Here is a 23006-nt window from a genome sequence, read left to right as displayed (position 1 = left end):
CCGCACGTGCGGCGGGTCTTCCCGCACGTGCGGCGCCACAGTGCCAAAACCAAAATTGAATCTGCTAAAAAAGCACGTTCTCCCGCACGTGCGGGGAGACAGCTCTGTTCGCCCAACTTTGAACAAGCATATCTTTTGCATCCGGACTCCATTTTGAGTGATTCTTGAGCCTGAAATCAAGCCCCGGAAGTCTAGTTTCCAATGGTGGTGGTCTCACTCCCAAATTCTAAATACAGAAATAGTTATGCCCAAATTAGTGACGACTGTTCACTTTCTATTCACCGGTTTGTACCATTTCTTCGTCTGAACCATTTTCCTATCGATTTCTCCTATCTTCTGAGACATGGATTATGAATTATTAGAGGTTAACGAGTTTACTACCGATTTGACTAATTGGTTAAAGAGTAAAGTAATGAATCGGGTATGTTCTTATAATGCTATGTGCATTGTGTTTGTAGGTCAAGATGAGGACATCGTCCCACTGCTACCAGAATCTATCACTGTGAGTAATAGTACTACAAATGTGTATTATTTACCATTAATAATTGTTGTTATTAACATCCTACTCTCCGTGAGCTAATATGTTAACATGTATGTTGATTGGGAATTGATGTGAACATTGAAAGAGTTAGCACACATCGGTATGACTCTGAACCTACTCCGTATTTTGGGTTATGGCTAATGATCATTGGTAATGTTAAAGTTCTGCTAATTACGAGACAAGTATGTCGACTTACAAAGAACTATGAGGAAATCTAAGCGCATCATTATACCATACGTTTTGTCTGCTATTGATAATTAATGTTAGCATTCTGTTATCTACTGGCTAGTGGTATTGAAACATGATAAGCAAATGGGATGTGTATGCATTATGGAACTATGGTATCTATGTATCTCTGGAAGCATTCAATCTGTGAAATGTGTTCACCTTTTGCTACCAATTATCAGCAATGTTCTGTTAAACTTATATTATCTATGATAATTCATGTAAATAATGGGAAGAATGTGTGTATTTTCTGTATGATTCTGAAGTTAATCTGTTCTGATGTTTTCTGGTATAGAACAAAGTGTTGTACGAAACTAAGAGCTACCCCTTGGTGGGAGCCACCTCTAGAATCCGTGCGAGCCACCTCTTGAGTCCATACATATGTATTTCTGGGCTGATGGCCGTTCTGTTATTTCTGGGCCGATGGCCGTTCTGTACCTGTTAGGCCTATGGCCGTTCTGTATTATATATGGGCCCAAGGCCATTCTGTATTATATGAGAACCTGAGACCGTATTGAAATATAGTTATGGATAAGACCTGTTTATGGTTGGTATCTATCTATTTATTTTATCCAAGGTTTTGCTTATTCAATTAACCTTCTTAAGTTGCTATTATTCACTGAGTCTTGCTCATTCTGTTTTATGTATATTTCTCTGTAGGTAAGCCATTGGGGAATTGACTCTAGAGTTGTACTGAGCTTTGCTTGTCTGCCAAGTCACCTCGGGTATGTCTCCATGTGGAGGCTTTAATTTATTGTTGGGAGTCTTATAAATTAGTAAGTCTTATATACGTGTGTGTGAGATCTATGTCAAATCTGTGATTGTATATGTATATGCATATTTGGAAATGTATTTAAATGCTTAAATCCAATTAAACCATCACGTATGCACAAGCTCAACGGATGTTGACTTTTGTTGTTGTTGCTTCCGCCTAAGGCCCCATATATGTTTAAATATTATTTTAAAATTTTGTTTTGAGGCCTAAATACAGGCCGGTCATGGACCAAACTTTTAGGGGTGAGTTTGGGTCGTGACAACTCTCCTTTGATGAAGTATTTTTTTTATGTTATTTTAATTTTTTTTTGCAGATCTTTCTTTCAACCCTCTGGTCTTCAATCCATGACCACCTCTGTGTTTCAGATCTTCAATTTCATTTATATATATATATGTATCATCTCATTGATTTTTCAATATATATAAATTAGATTAACTTGTATGTATATAGGTATGTATATCATCTCATTGTTGTTGTTGATTGTTGATGTGGTTGTTATTGTTGATGTTGTTGTTGTTGAGGAAGAAAAAACAGAGAATCATTGCTAGATTATTATTGTTGTTCATCTCAGATCTAACACATATTCATTGTTGCTGCTGTTCTGTTTTTCTTTTTTTTTTCATTTTTTTTTTTTGGCCCGGGAAATTTTCGGGGTTGGGGAAAACCGATCCCCGTTAGGGGATGGGGGGCGGGGACGATGATAGGTCCCCCGTCGGGGATCGGGGCCGGGGACGTGGTAATTTTCACCATCGGGAATCGAGGACGGGAAGGGTGATCCCCGCCCCCGTCCCGCCCCGTTACCATTCCTATAGGTGTGGTGTCGTGTGGGAAACAACACCAACAAATATGTTTGGTTTTAATAATTTTTAAGAAATTAAGGGAATGTTTGGTTTGGCTTTGTAGACTGATTTTAGAAAAAAAAAAATTTTAAATTTGTTTGGTTTGTAATTTTTTCAAAATCACTTTTTCTTTTTTACCATCAATCAATCCCTTTTTCTTTCTCCTCTCTCATTCTCAATCATTTTTTCTCTCACACACATCTACTCAATTATAACAAAATATCAAATCATTCCAAACTCTAAACTTCCAAAACAACTTTCAAAATACACAGCCAAACAAACTAAAAAAAATTCTAAACTCCCTTCCCAAAACAATTTTTTAAAACTATTATCTCAAAACCAAACCAAACCAAACCAAACATACCCTAAATTTTTAATTTTTTTGTGAATATTTTATTTTTAATAAATATTTTTAAAATTTTAAATAATTTTTTATATTTTTTTAGATATATCTTATTTAGATGTATTTAAAAAATAAAATATTTGTAAAAAATTTTTAAAAAATCAATAAATATATAAAAATACGAAAAATATACTGAATTTTCATATTCTTTTTATTTATTTTTGAAATTTAGTGAATTTTTTTTAAAAAATTCATAAATATTATACTTTTAAAGTGTATTTATGTTAGGTATATTTAAAAATTAAAAAAATTACTTAAAATATTAAAAAAATTCAGTAAAAATAAAAATAGTTAAATTAGTTTGGAAAATTATATATTTGCCTTTCATTTGACATTGATTTTTTGAGTTAAATTAGTTAAAAAAATAAATTAAATTAAAAAATTAATGAGATAAAATATTACATTTAAATTATAATTATTTTATTTTTTTTTATAAAAATAAAAAAAATAATCTAATAAATATTTTATTAAAAAATAAAAAAATAATAAAAAACGAACTAAAAAAATTACATGTCAAACGACTACATATTCTAGTGAATGTCGCTAGCATATATAATATATATACATGACAAAAATGTAAAAATAAATAACAACTAGTGCTGCCTGAACCGAAACCGAACCAACCTCTTTTTCGATCAAAAAAAATTCCAGCGAAATTTTCATGTCCATCTTGCCTTCCAAGGATCTAGGTTCAGCATCGTCTTCTTCGTCTCAGGCTCCTCAAAACCCTAATAATTCCAATCATGGACTCATCTTCCTTCATCATCATCATCCACACCCACAACTTCAACCCCATCTCTCTCAATCTCCTCCCATCGAATCTCAATCTCTCCACTCGCTTCAGATCTCTAACCCCATCGATATTATTTCAGGTGATACTTTCTCTTCTAGGGTTTATGTATTGTTTGCTCCCTCCCTCCCTCCCTCCTGATTCTTTTTTTTTGTTTTTATTTTTTTACATGCGAATGTGAAACCCTAGAATTTTGACCTCAAAGTTCGAAATTTCTTTCTTTAATGATGTCTTATTCGAGATTATTTATTTATTTATTTCTTCTTCTTCTTCTTCTTTAATGTCTTGTTCGAGATATTATTGGATTGTTGATTTCTGTATAATTATTTTTTCTTGGGCGACTAAATTTACAAGGAAGCTTGCATTGCACTTTCAGTGTTCACTAGTCTGTGGTGCTGAGTTATGTGATTTCATTGTGAAGGAAAGGAGGGGAGGGGAGGGATTGTGATTTGCATGTGGGTGTCTCTGTCTGAGATGTTTGTTTGTTCCTGCAGTGCATTGGAGAAGATGTACTTACTGACATTTGTTTATTCATTTTGTTAGGATCGGTGGCTCCAGCTTCAGAAAATTCTAGTGGATCTTCCAAAAAGGTGCTTTCATATTATTCATATTTGACTTTTCGTGTACCAGGAATGTTATGTTTCTAACTTTCCCATTTTACATCTACAAACTGAAACCTCGACAAGTTGGTTTTTTAAGAATTAGAAACTGAACCTTGCTTGACTAATTGGTTTATACAACCTTATTGTTATTGTTATTTTCGCTCCCTTCCTTCCTCCTGGAAGATAACATGACCATGCGGTATTCAAACCAGTGGCTGATGATGAATTCCGATTTTCTGTTTTATTATTCAGAAGATAGATAGTATTTTGGTCCACTTGCTTATATTGGATTGTATTTGCACTTCTTTTGTCCATTTATTAGTTGCCGAGCCTCATCCTTCCTTTCCAGGTGAAAGAATCATGGAAACCAAATGGTAAGAAACTTCTGGTCCACCAAAACAATGTTACAAATTCTCATTGTGATGCTTCTTTTGGCCAAGAGGTTGGATCTGCTCAGCACAGAGAGAAGCTGTCTGGAATTGTTGTTTCTCCACATAGTCAACGGGCTTCTGGTTCTATCAATTGTCAAGCAAGCTCTACACATACAGCAGGAAGAAAAACCCAGATGGTGAATGGAAACCACCTGCTAAATTTTCATTATGATCCTATTTCTCGTCCACAACCAAGGGCTCCTCCTCCACGAAGACATCAAAAGAGGAAGCCTTACAACAAAGATTTGTTCCTTCAAGCAAATTACAAATTTGTTGTGTTAGACTCTGGCGACTATACTCCCGAGTCACTGGATCCAGATAAAATGTTGAGGTGGGAAGATATTATATGTATGAAGTTGTCAACTCAATTTCCTGTACAATGCCCTATATGTTTGGATGATCCTCTTTGTCCACAGATAACCTCGTGTGGTCACATTTTTTGTTTCCCTTGTATTCTGCGCTACTTTTTAATTGGTGAAGATGATCATAAAGGTGAATGCTGGAAAAAGTGCCCTTTATGTTTTATGATGATATCTTCAAAGGATTTGTATACGATCTACATTGAGAATGTTAAGCAGCACTGTGTTAGTGATACTGCAGAGTTTATGCTTTTAACCCGTCCAAAAGACTCGATTACTTTATCCCTGAAAAACAAACAAGGGATAGGTACCAATGAAGACGCTCCTGCTTCCTTTTCGAAGTTTATTTTCACATCAGATGTGGACCTGTCAGTTAGAAAGGCCATATCAGATCTAGATAGTTGGCTAGCCAGAGCAGATTCAGGACTTGTGGATGACTTGGAGAAACTTCCTTATGTTTGTGCTGCAATGGAACAATTAGAGCATAGGAGAAAATATTGGAATGAGCAGCGGGTTAGTCATGTCAATATTGCTGGTCATGAACCTTGCAAGTTGGATGGTGAGGTCTGTTTGGATCAAAATGTTGATGTGTTTGAACCATTTGGAGAGCAAGAGGGTGCTTTATCTTCTTCGTATGAAGATAGTAAGAGTGTGCAGAGGAACTTTGATGGCTTGAGGGATAGAAACGAAAAGGATTCATACAATTTCTATCAGGTAATTGATAATGAGATAGCAGTTTTTGTATTTTACCTGGGAAAGAAAGGGAATGTAATGAAGTTTGCTTATAGTCAGTCAGATGAGTAACATGTGGCGACTGTACACACCTAGATGATAGGTGCAATTTGCATCTATCATCCATGTATAATGTATTTCTAAATATAGGTGTTAATGTTTAATCTACAGAAGTGGCTGCATCTTTATGCTAGAGAGCAGTCCAATGAGTCCGTACTTGGATAAATGCTTCTACATGCATCAAGGTTTGATTCTTTTGGGATTCAATTGGGTCAGACGATCCTATATTTTATGACTCCTTCAAGAAGTGATTGAATTTCTCATTGTTTTTTCAGTTTATTTTAATAGAAAGGACAAAAGTTGTTCCATAAATTTCAAAAATGCTTTTGCCATGCTAGTTATTTGTTATAAACAAGATGATTCAGTCATGAAACTACATTTTCCAATAAAAACTATGTTTTTCTGACTCTTCTGCTTGTGAGGCAATTAGTTCATCAGGTAGGATTTATAATATTAAAATGCATATATAACAGTGAAGCCCTGTGTAAATCATATAAGCAGGCTGTCTCATTATCAGGTTCCATGACTCACTTTAGGCTTCTAGTCTAGTCATATATGCCTGCTGCCTATAAGAAGAGCTATTGCCGGTCTGTTTTCATGCCCTTTAAATGGTGATGTGTGATTCCATAATGGTTGTTTACAGATCTGTGTTTGTCTATTTCAGGCTGTTGATGGTCAGCACCTAATCCTTCATCCTTTAAACATGAAGTGTCTTCTACACCATCATGGGAGCTATGATATGCTTCCACACAGGTTTGTGAGAAACTGAAACTTTATGCACCTCTACCAAATAGATACATTTATATTTTTTGGCTGAAAGTGAAGATTGAAACTTTTGTCCTGTACATTTTATAATTCCTTCAGTCACTATCTGTTATGCAACTTTATTAGCTCCAAAATTACTGTGTAATTTGTAATTTATACTGACATTTTTATTTATTTATTTATTTTTTAAAAGTTTTGCATGATATACTCATTAGTGCACCATGGAAATTTTTTTCCTAATGTGTGGATTATTTTATTATTTTTATTTTTCCCAGTGAAATCACCCAATTAGAAACACTTCATATGAGTGAACTAAACAAGAAGAATTATGTTGAAGATTGAAAACCATGGGTTTCAAAGAGTTGTACTATTTTATATTCTTACTGTGTCCTTTTTTTTTTTTCTATATATAAAAAGAAAACATAGTTTGATGGTTTTTTTAATAGGTTTGGAAAACATCAAAACCTAGTAGGACTGAGTTCTGTGTGCCCGCACAAGCGGGTAGCGCTGCCATTAATTCTGAGCCAAGCCAAGCTAGTCCATTTGAGTATCCTTCAAGTGGGCTTCAAGACCAGGATTCCGGACATCTATAGAATTGCAGATTGTTACCACTGCTCGAGTTAGGTTCAAGCACACTTCAAGTGGAGGCTAATGGATTGTTTGCCCAAAATCCTTGTGGTCTACTCGAGTGGAGGCCCTTGGGAATTGTGCACTAATCCTTTTTCCCCTTAAAATGGAGTTTGAAACCTATTAGGACTAGAAATGAGTCAAATAGGACAATTTTAACCCTTCATATCCAGATCAGATGGCTGCAATCATTCCTCTACCAGTGTGACGTAGCTGCTAAATGTGCTTGTGTTGCTTCCTTCTTGATCCATTAGCTCTTTTAACTAGTGTTTATGAATTACAGAATCAGTGGAAAGATTTTACAATTGGAGACAGTAACTCAATCAGAGGCCATAAGGAGGCGTTACCGTTTCTTAAGCCATTTTTCTTTGACAACAACATTTCAGGTATACCTTTTCTGTTGGATCATTCATATCCGAAGTGGTATGTTTATTATATGAAATAATTTATTCTCTTGTTTTTCAGCTTTGTGAAATTGATCTCAGTGATTCGTTGCCTCCTGATGCTCTTTCTCCATTTATGGATGAAATTAAGAATCGGGAAAAGCAGAGAAAACGTCTTGCGAGGAAGGTATCATCTCTAATTTTTTCGTCTGGTATATGATTTACATCTCCTAGAAATCTATATTCATCATCCAGCATTATGGCCTATGACATTTATCATTTATGTGATTATGGTGTTTTAGCACTTGTCAATTAAAAAAAAGAAAAAGAAAAGGAAAAAAGAAGAGATGATTAAAGTGTTACGGTATATTTGTCCTTTATCATCACAAAATCTGACTCATGGCAACCGTGATTAATAATAGTTTGAGTGGTATATGTACATCTGTTTGTGCTTGCATTGTCGTGGAAGAAAGCATACTTGTCTTTCCCTTTTTTAATGGCTTGAGTGGTATATGCACAACAAATGTGCACACGTGTGCTTGCTCATACATCACTTGAATGCTCTGAGTTACAAAGCTTTTAAAAAAAGGATTCCTATGCTGAAAATCATTTTACTTCGCAATTAAAACCCTTCTTTTCTACTCTTGTCATAGATGTGCTGTAACATTGCTCTGTGCACACTTCCTCCATATAATGCATAATGCACTGTGATGGTCTTAAGAGGACTGTGTGGATTGATTTGGTATATTTTTGTTACTATCCTACTATTAATGTTGCACAAATATCATAATCAAGGTGTTTATTTATAGTGTTCTTCAGTATTGTTGTGTTATGTGTACTATATTTTTTCACATATAGGTTATTAATGCATCAAAAATCCACACCCATGTGAGTGTTTGGTAGAATATTTGGGGTCCCTAGTGTTGCTTTTAATGCATTGTGGTTAAGGAACTATTTAGATTTCACATGCTACTTCTTTCCAGGAACGGGAGGAGAAAAACAGGGCTGAGGTTGTTTCAACACATTGTGTGCTCGTACCATCTAATTTTGCACAATGCTCTCGCGATACTTCCCCTACCTTCTCCATGGATGACTTTGAAGGTGATATTTTGTTCATTATAAAATGTTGGTTGAAGTAACTGTAATGAAATGAACTCCAGAAGGCTGTATGTAGGATAAATATAAGTTTTTGAAGCACAGGATTTGTTAATTGATCTGTTCGAAATAAAACACACTGGGTAATCTCCTTGTCCTTGGCTTGTTGGGACTTAAGACTTGTTTAAAAGTTGTGCTCAAGGAAGTTGAAGTTCTATATGGTGTGCTTGAAATATTTCTACCCGTGGTTCCATCAAGATAACTTTTGTTCAGTGATTATGCTCCCATTGAATTGTCTATTTTTCAGGATGTTGTATGTTAAAATGATTCTCCGATTTTGCTTGTTCTCCTTGGGCCATTTGTCCAATCTGAAAAACTCTTAGATCCTGTATTTTTTCTTTCCACACGCATCTTCAAAAGCTATGCTATTTTCAGAGCCCCTTTGCATGAAGTTTTTGATGCATGGATCTTAGCGAAATGACTAATGTGCTATTCTTCCTTGTGTTCCCATTTTTTAAGCTTTGGGAAGTTCTGTTACATCATCAAGCCTTCCAACTACGTCATCAAGCCCTCCAACTCTCAGGGAAAAGAAGCTGTTCGCAAATGTTGCAAAGCTGGGTTTTGCAGCTGCGCATGACTCTCCAGCCTTGAAAATTGATGGCACGCATAAACTTGAAGTGACAAGCAATTCTCCTAGTATGAATGGTATTCTCTAGCCCCAATTATTATTTTGGCTGCCTGAGACCCCATGTTTTAGGCTTCTATTTTCCTTCATGACATGGGTACCTGGACGAACGCATTATTATCAGCATACTGAGATGTATTTTGGCAAAGCTTAAATCGGCAAATTATTTCTTTATTTTCTCTCCTAATACTCTTTTCATTATTCTATGGCTTGCTTTGGAATATGTATGTTCGCCCATTACTAGACTGTTTTGTTTTCTGTAGGTTTGAGGAATGATGGTACTCCATCGTTTGCGAATATAATATCCAGAGCAAAAACTTTTGAAGGCCCAGATGCGTCCAAAATGAATGAGATGGCCAAGAAAGGGAAGAAACCGAGTAAAGTCCTCCTGTCGACAGCTGGTGGTCGGCGCTACTAAAAGCTGTCGCAAACACTATTTGTGTAAAACTAGAATCTGTATATTTTGATGATATGTGAACTCCAAGCAAGAATCTGTGGCTGTTAGATGGCAACAAATAATAACTTACATCTGTTTGTTGTTTTTTTTGTTCCCTGTATAGTTTTAAATGAATAAGAGGTTACTATTAGAACCGAACCATCAGACCAATCGACCAGCGAGCAATTGGTCTGTTTAATGCTGAGTTCCACAGCCAGGTTTTGAGTTTCATTTCCAGAAATGCTGGACACCCACAAATTATTCACAATGACATGGCAAGAGAGTTCGGCATTAGATGGTTGAGTTTGTAACAAATGAAAAATTGATATGTAGTTGTCAATGTGGGTAAAAATGGGAGTCTCAATCTTTTCGGTTTTGTTTGGAGGGAAATGTTTGAGTCCTTCAAAAAAATTCTACATTTTTACTCACAATATGAGTTATGATAAGGTGTCAACTTTTAATTTATTTTACACTCAAGGTTTAACTTTTAATTTAATTTATTTCACAATATGGGGAAATGGTAAGGTTCATCTACCTTGTGCGTAATTATGGGTGGGCGAAGTTACAAAAAAAAAAAAAAACATAAAGAAGAAAATACATAGCTGAACACCAGATTGGCTTTAATAGGAAAGGAGTGCGTTTAAGAAATACAGAGACTCGCGTTTGTTTGAGATTGGGCTGCAGTTGCAGTACACTCACAAGCTACAAACACCTCCTCCTTAACATAACATCATATGGTGGAATTGTGGATGCCAAACCTAAAAAAGACCTTCCTTTCTCAGTGCAATAATTTTCATGCCACTTTTGTAACTTATTGCTTCTAAATTATCAACGACTCATTTACCATAAACATTCTGGCACATTGTGTAAATTGTATGGTATTGGTGAATTGAAAAGAGTTTAAATTGTATTTAGATGTCAACAGCATTTTGGGTAAATTGTATGGTATAGAAATATATGTCAACAGCATTTTGGGTCAGCTTTTATTCTAATATTTTTTATTTTATTTATAAAACCTTTTAAATATTAACGCGTGTTTGGTTGAGAAATTTGAAAAGAAAAAAGAAAAAAAAAAGTGTGTAAAATTGTGAAATGTATATCTAAAAAGAATTTAAAGAATCAAATTTCAAAACCCTAAAAAACTTTTAAAAATTGAACACCATTCCATGAAAACAAAATATAAACAATTTCTTTGTTTTCTTCAACTTAGTTTTTATTTTTTAAATTGAGTCTTCTAGTCTAAAAGTATCTAAAAATTAAATGTAAAAGAAACACAGTCAACAGTTTTGAAAACACGAATGATCTCATTCCAAAACCACCACCTTCTTCTTCTAACTGCCGCTGCTACTATAAGAGGATGCCCAAAGTCGCAGCACCAACTCCTCAGTGTTCGAAATTTGGTGGACGCCCGAATTATCAAAACTGGTTTCGACCCCAATACATGTCGCTCCAACTTCCAACTCTGCAATTTGCTTAGAAGAGGCGATTTTTCACTCGCACGCCGACTGTTCGACCAAATGCCTCACCAAAATGTTGTCTCTGCCAACATGTTGATTTCGTCTTATGTCAAGTCCGGCAATCTTTCAAAAGCAAGACAACTGTTTGATCACATGCTTGATCGCACAGCTGTCACTTGGACCATCTTGATTGGTGGGTATTCTCATCATAATCAACCCAAGCAAGCTTTTAGCCTATACAGAGAGATGCACAGGTGGGGGACTGACCCAGATTACGTGACATTTGCGACTCTCCTATCTGGATGCGATGATTCCATCACGGGAAAACAAGTAGTTCAAATTCATGCCCATATCGTCAAATTCGGACATGATTCAACTCTTATTGTTTGCAACAGCTTGCTTGATTCCTATTGCAAATGTCGTTGTCTTGATCCGGCCTTTGAGCTTTTCAAGGCAATGCCTGCCAGAGATTCTGTCACATTCAATGCCTTGATAACAGGGTACACTAAAGATGGACTGAATGAAGCTGCCATACACCTGTTTATAGAAATGCAAAATTTGGGTTTGAAGCCAACTGAGTTTACTTTTGCCGCAGTGCTATGTGCCAGCATTGGGTTAGACGGCATTGCTCTTGGGCAACAAGTTCACGGTTTTGTGCTCAAGACCAATTTTGTTTGGAATGTGTTCGTGGGCAATGCCTTGCTGGATTTCTACTCAAAGCATGACTGCATTTATTATGCAAGAAAACTCTTTGATGAGATGCCGGAGTTGGATGGTGTCTCTTATAATGTGATAATCACGGGATATGCATGGGATGGGCAATACAAAGAATCACTTCGTCTCTTCCGTGAATTACAGCAGCTCACTGGGTTTGATAGGAGACAATTGCCTTTCTCAACCATGTTGAGCATAGCAGCAAATACATCAAATTTAGAAATGGGCAGGCAAATTCATTCCCAAACAATTGTGACGGCAGCTGATTCAGAATCTTTGGTAGGGAATTCGCTGGTGGACATGTATGCCAAATGTGACAGATTTAAAGAAGCCAATATGGTATTTGCCAACCTGGCCCACATAAACTCAGTTCCATGGACAGCCATGATCTCAGCTTATGTTCAGAAAGGACTCCATGAAGAAGGCCTTAAACTATTCAACAATATGCATAGAGCTAATGTACGCCCTGACCAGGCCACTTTTGCAAGCGTGCTAAGAGCTTCAGCAAATTTGGCTTCGATTTCACAAGGAAAGCAATTCCACTCATGCCTAATCAGATCGGGATTCATGTCCAATGTTTTCTGCGGTAGTGCACTTCTAGACATGTATGCAAAATGTGGATCCATAGAAGGTGCCATTCAAACTTTCCAAGAAATGCCAGACAGAAATGTAGTCTCTTGGAATGCGTTGATCTCGGCTAATGCTCAGAATGGGGACGGCGAGGCCACTATGAGGTCATTCAAACAGATGGTTCAGTCAGGTCTCCAACCGGATTCAGTAAGCTTCCTCAGCGTACTAACTGCTTGCAGCCACCGAGGTCTTGTTGAAGAAGGTTTGCAGTATTTCAATTCCATGGCTCAAATCTATAAAATTGTTCCAAAAAGAGAACATTATGCATCTGTGGTTGATGTCTTGTGTCGAAGTGGACGATTCAATGAAGCGGAGAAGTTAATGGCTCAAATGCCATTCAAACCCGATGAGATCCTGTGGTCATCAATTCTAAATTCATGTAGAATCCATAGGAACCAAGAACTTGCTAAAAAAGCAGCAGACCAACTATTCAACATGGACAAGCTTAGAGATGCTGGTTCTTATGTCACTATGTCTAATATATATGCAGCGGCAGGCCAGTGGGAAAATGTTGGGAAGGTGAAGAAGGCCATGAGGGATCGAGGAGTTAAAAAGGTACCTGCTTATAGTTGGGTAGAAATAAAACACAAGATTCATGTATTCTCCGCAAATGATAAGATCCACCCACAAATGGATGAGATCAGGAGAAAGATTGAAATGTTGACTCTGCGGATGGAGGAAGAAGGGTACAAGCCCGACCTAAGTTGTGCCCTTCACAATGTGGATGAGGAAATCAAAGTGGAGTCCCTTAAATATCACAGTGAGCGCTTAGCTATTGCATTTGCATTAATCAGTACCCCTGAGGGTTCATCAATACTGGTGATGAAGAACTTAAGGGCCTGTACAGACTGCCATGCTGCAATCAAGGTGATTTCAAAGATCGTTGGTCGTGAAATTACAGTGAGGGATTCAAGCAGATTCCATCATTTTAGATATGGGCTCTGCTCATGTGGGGATTATTGGTGATTTTGTGGACCAAAGGGGAAGGTTTCTTTCACTGGCAGCAGGCCAAATCAAGGGGATAAATCCAAGGCGACAGCCAGACGCTACGATTTTACTCTGGAGAAAATGCAGTGACTAGGGAAAGTCTGAGTTTCTGTGGAGAATTCGCACAGATTGTGTAATTACTTACTCTGAGAGACGGGCAAAGCTACGAATCTCTGAAGCCCATGCAACGCATATTGGATTTGCATCATCAATTTCCTCGTGTATAAACATAGTGACAAAGTTTATTGAGGTATTTCTTATTCTATTTACTCCATTGATCAAAAGAAGCTCTTGATAGGAGCCCAAGTGAGGAACCGTCTAACAAATTTTAGGTCTCAATTTTGGTGCAGTTAATTTGGGAAACCAGTAGTGGATCTTGATGGTCCCTCCTCCAAACATGTATGCAGAAGAAATGGATCTTCATAAAAACAATACCCAATTAGTATACATTAACGTGTATTTGGAAGGTGAAAGATTGGGTATACACTTAACTTTTAGCATAGTGCACAAAGTGGTTGCCCCGTGAGTTGAACCCATAACCTCAAGGTTAATGCTGGAAATTGCAAGGGCATTGCGAGTTTACACATGAAGGAAGCACATGCACCAGCAACACCGCTTCTTACTCGAGGATGGCTGCATCTTCTTCCAGGGTTCTCTCCCTTTTGCTGCTACTGAGGAAATCACTTTCCATATAGTGATCATCCTGTATTTTTGTTGCCTAGGTCAGGCTGTTTATGAGATGGTGCCCCTTGCCTATGTTAATTGCTGACAACACTTGATCTGTTCAGAAATTGTATTTCTAAAGCAGTCAGGCACTGAATTTCATTGAAAGTCTTTCAAGGGATGGATAGCAAAGAAAGAACATACAGAGGATGTCATTTTCAGGTGTTCAAAAACCGAGAAGGATCGACAACATCAAATGTCAAAGAAAGAAGAGTGATTCTCTCCACATCCATTCACGACATAAACTCCATATCTACAAAACTATACCAAATTTCATTTCCTCTTCTTGTTGAGCAAATTGTCGAGAACCTCCTTCAAGGAGTTGAACTTTAATTTTGGCGGGGGTATTTAACTTCGACTCGTGTTTAACTTACTAATTTTATTTGAAACTATTTCATTAGGTAAACAAATCAAAATTGAGCATATTTGAAGCTCCTTAGTTCAACTTAACCTGACTCAATAAAATAAATTTACATACACTTGGGACTGCATTTAAAAAAAACAAAGAAAAACTTGAAATCTCACTTACCTTGACACCTAATTGCCCTCTTCATAACTACTTGGGGCAATTGGCTGGGGTCTCATTGTAGGTAGTCTTTTGCGCCCATAAATTAGTAATAGTAATGTTGCAGTGACCAAATTTTGATTTCTGTTATCAAAAGTAAAAAACCTACTACTAATACTGCTAACTAACATAGCAGCGCTCATCAAAACTTGCTGGGCACATTTCCCTGCCCCTTCCTCCAGGGGAAGGTTGACCAAATTCACCAATATAAGTAATTTTCAGAGGCTAACATAACAAAAATTGTAAAATAAGACCACACACATGACCGAAGTATTTTGTTCACCTCCATTGCAATTTGATATCATCCATCCAGTAACAACAGTAGTGTTAATGATTCAAATAAAAATACTGAATAAAAAACCACCTCTGGCCACTATTTTAACCAAAAGCATCCACACTGGAGGATAATAATAGCTATTACAACAGAATGCATTTTCCATTATCCAATTGCCCGCCACCAGTACAGAGGACAAAAACGGGTCCTTTGAAAAAATGAATAGGAAAAAAAATACAAGTGAATTTAGAATAAAATCTAAGAGTCTTTGATCTATTTCTGACACAGTCAACTGCTACAAAGACCTTATTGCATAAACCATTGGATATATTTGATATCCATCAAACAAGAATAGTTTTGCATACTACATCCTAATAATTGTAACAGGTAACTCCTCGGTTTAAAATGTAACCATATCTAGAGAACACATCAATTACCGTTGATCTAGAAGCCAGTCAACATCCATTTGGCAACACTGAAAAGGAACCATTCTGAGATCCACATTCCCAATCTAGTTCTGACATATCACTCTCAAAGAAGGCAGAGTGGAGAGCCCTCACACATTGTTCTGCCTCACTATCATGTACTATCAATGAGATGTTAACCTGGTTGGCAGCAACAACAAAACAATCTCTTAAAACAGATGAAGAGAAAAAAAATGTAAAACATTTTCTTCCGCAAACTCGAGACTTCATGACCACATCCAGTGCAAGAATGTCTATGCAGACGCAATATTGTCCAACTTAGAGTTACTAGATGAGAACAAAATATATAATTCCCGATGATCTGATTTTGTCCCCTTAGTATTTTGTTTATATTTTTTAAAATTACTATTACCAAGGTACTTTGGAAATCAGAATTTACTAAAATGGCACAATTAGTGCTACATCCTGAATCATTGAACATATGTGAATAGGTGGTCATTGTGATAAAGACCTCATCGTGGGTCTGAGAGCTGAATTATGCCATACAAAAATACATGCAAGAGAGAAAAGGATATGGTTGTCTAAATACCTTAGATGCACCTTGAGAGATCATCTGAACATTGACCCCATTGGTGCGAAGGACACGAAACACCTGCCAGAAAATGCACCCAAGAGAAAGAATCAAAATCAGAACCAAATAGTCATACACAAATGAGAAGCCAATGATGGTCGAATCTGGCTTCATTAAAGGGTGAACAATGCTACTCACCATGCAATAGAGAACACAAAGATTAAGAATATAGGGGATTACTTGAGTGTTTGAAAGAACGAATAAGAGTGATTTCCTAATGACCGCTAAGATGAGTTTTAATAGAACATTTATGTGGGAAGTCAAAAACTGTGAAGATATATATATGTTATAGAAAAAAGAAAAAAAAAGAAAAGAACAGAAGGGAGATAAATTAAAATTACGTAATCCACACAAATGTATCACCACAGGACAAGGGAGTCACCCAGTCCCACCAAAACAAAAAATACCACACAAAAAACAAGAAGTCCAAACAGACTCTAAAGTATAGTATGATACACTACCTTCTCTAGTATCAGCGATGACCTTTGAACATTCCCAATCAGAGATATAATTGATCTTTTCTGAAGGAGATTTACAACTGCAATTTTTTCAAGTTCTTCCACAACATGGTCAAGCTCCTGTTCAAAGAAGACATAATACCAAATAAGGTTAGAAATTCACAGTTGAAGCACTAGAGAAGATAAAACTTTGTCACTATATCCAATACCAAAAAGGTTGAAAGCATATTGTATTTGGTAAAGTGATTATAAATAATTAGGGTTTCATTTTATCAGACTCCTTGCATACAGTATCAACATGTGCACCCATTAAAGGGGTTCATGCATTCAAAGAGATCATCCATATGGCAAAAAAGTTATTTCCAAACAGTCAACATGAACTATGTGGGGATGAAAACCTAGACGAAGAACGATATCGTACGCTTGCCTGCTGAATCAACTCCCTGCTCCAGAGCTTTGATGGATCCAAAGTCAAGGAAATACTAACTTCACTTGTAGCTACAACATCCACAGAAATGCCTAAATCTTCAAAGGTTGAGAATACCTGCACAGAAGTCAATTCCAAGCATAGTGCATTAAAGCTTGGAAGAGCAATGGAACCAACCCAAGGACAGAAAGAACTTGACACAGTACTTAGCTCCTTTACCTTGGCAAGGAAGCCATATTGACCAAGCATGCGAGTGCTAACAATATCCAACATGGTCACATTCCGTTTCAAGACAATGCTAGTCAATACTGCCTAGAAATAGAAAATTGCATGTTATAAGCTGTTTAAATTTCCTATAAAATAATGAGTTTCATTTACTGCAGAGGATGCTGCTACACACCTTACTCATATCTCTTGCTCTAGTGATGAGGGTACCTGGAGCTTTAGGGTTGTATGAATTCTTAACCCTAACAGGAATATCACCTTCTCTTGCCGGCCTCATAGACTGTGGATGCAGGACCTTTAAAAGCACAAAAACAATGCATCTAGCAAATTCATTATTATTTATCAAATCAAAGCAAAGCAATCTATCAACTTACAACTTTGTCAAATTATGCAGCAACCAACAAGTATCTAGGATGCATTAATGAGTTACAAACTTGTGTATATCAAAAGGTCATCAAAAGTACTTCTGGTTAAAATTTTTTTTTTTTTTTATCAATTTCAGCAACTAGAAATAATCAAAAAGCATGATAAGAAAAAATATAACAAGGTTCATAGCTTTGAAAAATCCAGTGAGTTCAACCACACAATTACCCAGTCTTACTTGTTATCCAGAAAAGCACAGTCAAAAGGTCCTAGGGACAAACACAATAAATCGAGTTTTTACCGCCAGTTAAGAACTGTGGTCAGGTTAGGAGCAGTTCTTAAAATCGAATTAATTTCATATATGGCCAGATTTAGATTGAGAGAGCAGGTCTGAATAATGCTGAGGATATATTTGAGCTAAAATCTGTTGGCTGATTCCAGAAATTTGGCATCCAGACTCAGCCTTTTCTTTCTTGTTTTTAAAAATTCCCATACTCTTTTTTCTTTTTGGGAGGGTGGGAGGTGGGGGGAAGTTTTCCCTCGTCCTTTGCATGAGAACTTGGACAATTGCTTCAAATTATCAAGCTGAATCCATATGCAGAAAGTCCCCCGACAAGATTCAGCTGCAAATCCAGCTATTGTGACAAGTAATTCGAGCTACTGTGACAGATTTAGTGCAGGATAAGCATAAAAGAAACCACAAATAGAAACAAGATATTTCATGCAAATGCAAATTATAACCCGAGGCCATACCAAGCCCATGCAAAAAATTAATAATAAGTACAAAGCAATGCATGCCATAAAATGATGGGAAAGACTATGGTGCACACCTCTCAAATGGTGTGTACCGTATGCACCTTATAACTAAAGAAGAAAATGATACAATTTCATACTTTCAGAGTCATAACTAAAAAAAAAAAAAAAATCATAACCAAACAACACATGACGCACAACCAAAGATCTCATAAGTGATAATTAAAACAAGGTCATAACTAAAGAAGAAAATTAGTCATAATTAAAGAAGAAAATGATATAACTTAGGGGTGTATATGGTAGGCGGTGTGTATAGTAGAATTTCCCTAAAATGATACCTGAGCACCAAAATAAGCAAGCTCTGCTGCCTCCTCAAATGTTAGATATGGCACAGGTTCTGCGCGTGCATATATGTTAGGATCACACGTCAAAACACCATCAACATCCTTCCACACCTGTAATGGATTGAAAAACAGGTTCTTATTTGTCTAGAAACTTGTATGGAAGTCACGCAATTACAAATTATGGAATCTGAATCAAAATTTCATACAACTAGAGCTCATAAGAATACACTGTTTCACACTGTTCCATAGTATGCTATTTATAATGTTATCCCATATCCATGTATACATATGCAGATATATGAACAACTTCTGACATAAATGTATTTAGGGTAAGCACTGACCTGAATTTCTCGCAACCCCAGGGCTTTACCAATGGTTGTGGCTGTCAAATCACTACCACCCCTACCTAATGTAGTCACTGCACAAGATCTCCAGCCCTGCAATCATAATGGATTTAAAATATCATTAAGACAGTCGCTCAAATGGTCAAGATTCAAGCAGATAATGACTTTTAAAGAGGAAAACTATCAAGGAACAACAGGCAGGAAGACCTTTCCAAGGAAGCCAGTAACAATAGGAATTGCAGGATCACTAATCCAATCACTGTGTAACCTCTTTGCAACAGCTGGATAAGTTGCTTCCAGAATATCCGCATTTGTGAAGTCATCTGTCGTTATGAAACCAATATCAAATGCATCGTACTGCAAAATGATGCACATCATTGTATTTAGTCATGATCAAAGAAATCATTAATGAGGTACCTGAAAGTACAGCAAACATTTTAACCAGCAGGACAGGTGACAGAAGGAAGTATATTACATTTACGGGGTTAGGTTATATGTCAGAAAGTTAACAGAAAGAAACATTTAAAGTCATTTAACTGAGACAAATGTCAATGTCCAAAAGACGTTTACGGAATCAAGTTATATGTACTTCTTTCAACCACAAATTACAAGCTTGAAAGAAGTAAAGAGGCTTCTAACATTCTTTCATCAGTAAAAGACTATTGCAAAATGGGATGTGGGTAGATGAAGATTCAAAAGGATCAAGATGCCTCAGATAATGATATACATGCACAAGTAGAAATCCAATAGACAACCTACAAGACAACAAAATTGTTCATGGAACTCAATAAATCAATAACCACACCAATCAAAAGCCCTACATGTACTTGACCATTTCAATTTTTCGTATCACATGTGAATCTTTTCCTTTTGGTTTAACTAGTACTGTCTCATATAAGGTCAAAAAAAATTATCAAGCAATACTAGCCTTTCAAGTTTATCTCAAATGTAAAACAAAGGGGATAAGCAAGCAAGTAAAAAACACAAAAAATTAGATAAACTATCAGAAAACAACATACTTGGCGAGCTTTAACACCAATTTTACTTAAATATGATGCAAAAATTCTTGTCGACATGCACTCCCCAAAAGAGACTAAGTAGTCTCTCGTACGTAGAGTTAACTCTTTCACTTGAGCAATTCCCTTCAGAAGTTGCTCCAATTCTTCTAGGTGTGCTGTAAAATATTTTCAGAATTAAAAACATAACCAAAACATACACAAGTAAGAATGCATGAACATCTCACTTTAAAAAAAAAGAAGTATTAGTATCATTTGAAAAAGTACATGGTCAATGAACATTATTTATACCCCATAAATAAATACTAGGTAAATCAAAAGTCCATGAAAATCATAAATGTGGAATAAGTTTTTATTTCATTGAATTGGCATTAGGTTGCCAATGTTGTTTATTTTTTAAAATTAGAGTTTGGTTTACTTTTATAAAAGGCAATATCTCAGTGTACTATTTCTGCAATTTAATTTTCCCAAATATGCAGCAGCCTACATGTTCTCCAAAGAAGTAATAGAATTTGATGCACATCGTTCCATGAAGCAAAAAAATAGACAATGGCAGAGTGTGTAAGTGGTGGTATTGGGATATGGTAGCAAGATAATGAATGAAAAGTTACTAGTTAGTATATTGAAGTTTGTTTTACAGAAAGAAAAAAAAATATATATATATATATATATATTAAGACTATACAACTTGAAGGAATTCAATTCATATCAACATAGAACAAGAGAACTTCATGGAAACGAAGGAACTTACTTGAAATAGTGGACCTGTCAATTCCTAGCTCATCCATAGTCCTAATAATGCATATATATGTACAATAAGAAGGAATTTAAAAGATAAAATATAAATGCAAATTTTCATCATCCAGATAAGAGGGGGGAGGAGGGGGAACATGAAAGAAAAAAAGATTTCCGACCTGAGGTGCAATTCTTTCACAAAATTGAACTCATCAACATCAGAGACATTGGAAACACCGCAAGTGACAGCCTTTTCTCCAGCCTGGTACACAAAAGACCGATTTCAGTTGACACGTTATTCAGACGATGGAAAAAATTTGAAGACTAGATAACAAAATATGAAACACAGTAAGAATCAAGTATACCAGTAAAAGCTTGGTAGTAGTCTTTCCCATGGCAGAGAGAACTATGACAGGCCTCTCTTCTGGGAAGCTGAGAATAAGGTCAGCAACCTCTCTCATCCTGTCAGATGAGGCCACTGATGATCCACCAAACTTCATAACGCATGTCAGCTCATGGAAGACCCCATCACAATTTTGATTTTGAATTTTATTCCGCTCAAGCACATGGACAGTTGTTCCCTCGCAATTCACTCTTAAAACTCTCCTTGTGCAGGAAGTTTCTACAGCTCTAGTACATAATCCAGTAAGTGAAGCCGCAGATACAGAAAAACGAAGCTGGCAATGCAAATTTGTCCTCGAAAAAGAAGGGTGAGGATTTTTGACTCCACAAAAATGCAATGAAGTTGCCATTTTTAAAATAAAAGAAAAAAAAAAGAAAAAAAAAAAAGAAGAGGCTTTTTGGCTATTCTATCAAAAGAGTGAATGGAGTGTGGCAAAAGCAAGTTAGTTCGACAAATATGAGAAGGTTGGGTTGGGGGGTGGGTATTCAAACAAACAATAAAGTGAGAGACAAGTGGGCTTCCGGTTTTGACACCAATATGATATCTAATAAAATGGACAATTTCTTTTAGTATGTAAATAAATTCCAAGAACTTGCAAGATTTCTCAGCTCGTCTCGTCTGCCAAATGATCTGCACATGGACATTACTTGATTGAATTAATTAATTGAAAACCAACACCAACACCAACACCAACACCAACACCAACAGAATGGAAATTTATATAAAATAACAGGAGAGGAGACAGACAAAGACAAAGACAGGAGGAGACATTTAATTTAATTTAATTTAAAGAAACACTAATTTGCAGTTTGGTCGCGGCGGGAGGAGATTTTTAACCAACAAAATATGTTACTGTTGTTTAGTGGGCATCCCGGATCTCAACACAATCACAATCACAAGTTTTTATATCTTTTTTTAACTTTCCCGCATTTTATTACCAGCCAAACCCAAACCCAAACCCAAACCCAAACCCAAACCCAAACGGGGTACCTACCAATGGCAATGGAGAAAGAAAAATAACTGAAATGGAAATTACGAAACGTACCTGCAGACAGATCTGTGAACAGAACAGGGAGGGGAAGTGTCAAAAGCAGAGGAAGAGGTGGTGGTGGAGTGGTCTAGGTAGGTAGGGTAGGGTAGGGTGGTTGTTATTCCTTGAGTTGAGAGGTTCTCTTTCTCTGTTGTGGTCCGGTGGAACGCCAGCGACCGAGCGAGGAAAACGTGTCTGCCAGCCTGTGTTGTTTTTGTAAGAGGGAGGATGTCGTCGTTGGGGTTCACGACGAGTCGAGTCGAGTCTCGTCTATTTCAAGTTTGATTTACTAAATTTAAATTTGACCCAACCCAACATAAGTTGAACATAGTTGTACATTCATTGTTTAAGTTTAATTTAATTACTATAATTATTGAGTTTATAATTATGTTTATTTATATAATAAATTAATTTTTAATTAATCAAACTCATTTCTTTTCTTTTCTTTTCACTCATCATTATCAAAATTAATATAATAGGTCGGTCGGTGGAAGATTTTACTGTTTCCTTTAACTTTCTTTACTAGGAAATTGCACTATTTATTTGGAATTCTAATACAAAATTCACATATAAAATATAATGAAAATAACAGGAGAGTTTTTATTTGATTAATAATATTAAATTTAGAAGAAAAAAATATGTATAAATAATACAAAAAAATTGTTGTATAGTTTATATATACTATATAAATAAATTGAATGGGTAGATCTATTTTTAAAACAGTATGACAAATTTTATCAGAATTGAATTGACT

General features: G+C 36.2%; 3 protein-coding genes across 5 annotated transcripts; 2 read left to right on the top strand and 1 right to left on the bottom strand.

Annotated features, from left to right (window-relative positions):
- The first annotated feature begins 3327 nt into the window (after positions 1-3327).
- Positions 3328-9907, top strand: LOC114289811 (RING/U-box superfamily protein). Of its 2 annotated transcripts, none has more exons than XM_028233633.2 (9): positions 3328-3655; positions 4117-4163; positions 4525-5679; positions 6422-6510; positions 7433-7535; positions 7615-7719; positions 8516-8633; positions 9147-9332; positions 9576-9907. In XM_028233633.2, exons 1-9 carry the CDS (start codon positions 3445-3447, stop codon positions 9728-9730), a joined length of 2169 nt encoding a protein of 722 aa, XP_028089434.2. In that variant the 5' UTR covers positions 3328-3444; the 3' UTR covers positions 9731-9907. The 2 variants fall into 2 exon arrangements, with proteins under 2 accessions (XP_028089434.2, XP_028089427.2); XM_028233626.2 differs by having other exon boundaries at positions 3358-3655; positions 4498-5679.
- A 358-nt stretch (positions 9908-10265) lies between these two features.
- On the top strand, positions 10266-14632 carry LOC114289803 (Pentatricopeptide repeat (PPR) superfamily protein). The gene is made up of 2 exons (XM_028233621.2): positions 10266-13786; positions 13887-14632. The coding sequence occupies exon 1, from the start codon at positions 11047-11049 to the stop codon at positions 13513-13515; it is 2469 nt and encodes an 822-aa protein (XP_028089422.2). The 5' UTR covers positions 10266-11046; the 3' UTR covers positions 13516-13786; positions 13887-14632.
- A 568-nt stretch (positions 14633-15200) lies between these two features.
- LOC114289145 (aspartokinase 2, chloroplastic) lies at positions 15201-22616 on the bottom strand. 2 transcript variants are annotated; one of them, XM_082902769.1, is made up of 14 exons: positions 22268-22616; positions 21185-21852; positions 20999-21081; positions 20836-20876; positions 20088-20242; positions 19276-19425; positions 19066-19161; positions 18719-18835; positions 17440-17559; positions 17259-17351; positions 17034-17156; positions 16616-16732; positions 16113-16175; positions 15201-15703 (listed from the first exon to the last, which is right to left on the bottom strand). In XM_082902769.1, the coding sequence occupies exons 2-14, from the start codon at positions 21569-21571 to the stop codon at positions 15554-15556; spliced, it is 1695 nt and encodes a 564-aa protein (XP_082758895.1). In that variant the 5' UTR covers positions 21572-21852; positions 22268-22616; the 3' UTR covers positions 15201-15553. The 2 variants fall into 2 exon arrangements, with proteins under 2 accessions (XP_082758895.1, XP_082758898.1); XM_082902772.1 differs by having other exon boundaries at positions 17040-17156.
- Between the last annotated feature and the right edge of the window lie 390 nt (positions 22617-23006).

The sequence above is a fragment of the Camellia sinensis genome, chromosome 1, assembly GCF_055761805.1.
Source record: "Camellia sinensis isolate YWXY chromosome 1, ASM5576180v1, whole genome shotgun sequence".
NCBI classification, from domain to species: Eukaryota; Viridiplantae; Streptophyta; class Magnoliopsida; order Ericales; family Theaceae; genus Camellia; species Camellia sinensis.
This window is presented reverse-complemented; position numbering and strand designations above follow the sequence as displayed.

Excerpts from the sequence above, each read along its gene's own strand:
- LOC114289145 (XM_082902769.1), bottom strand. The coding sequence starts at position 21,571 with ATGGCAACTTCATTGCATTTTTGTGGAGTCAAAAATCCTCACCCTTCT. Across the intron at positions 21,082-21,184 it reads CTACTACCAAGCTTTTACTG|GCTGGAGAAAAGGCTGTCAC; the intron begins GTATACTTGATT and ends TTTGTGTACCAG. Across the intron at positions 17,560-18,718 it reads TTGCTTATTTTGGTGCTCAG|GTCCTGCATCCACAGTCTAT; the intron begins GTATCATTTTAG and ends GTGCTTTTAAAG.
- LOC114289803 (XM_028233621.2), top strand. The coding sequence starts at position 11,047 with ATGATCTCATTCCAAAACCACCACCTTCTTCTTCTAACTGCCGCTGCT.
- LOC114289811 (XM_028233626.2), top strand. The coding sequence starts at position 3,445 with ATGTCCATCTTGCCTTCCAAGGATCTAGGTTCAGCATCGTCTTCTTCG. Across the intron at positions 3,656-4,116 it reads CCCCATCGATATTATTTCAG|GATCGGTGGCTCCAGCTTCA; the intron begins GTGATACTTTCT and ends TCATTTTGTTAG. Across the intron at positions 6,511-7,432 it reads TATGATATGCTTCCACACAG|AATCAGTGGAAAGATTTTAC; the intron begins GTTTGTGAGAAA and ends TATGAATTACAG.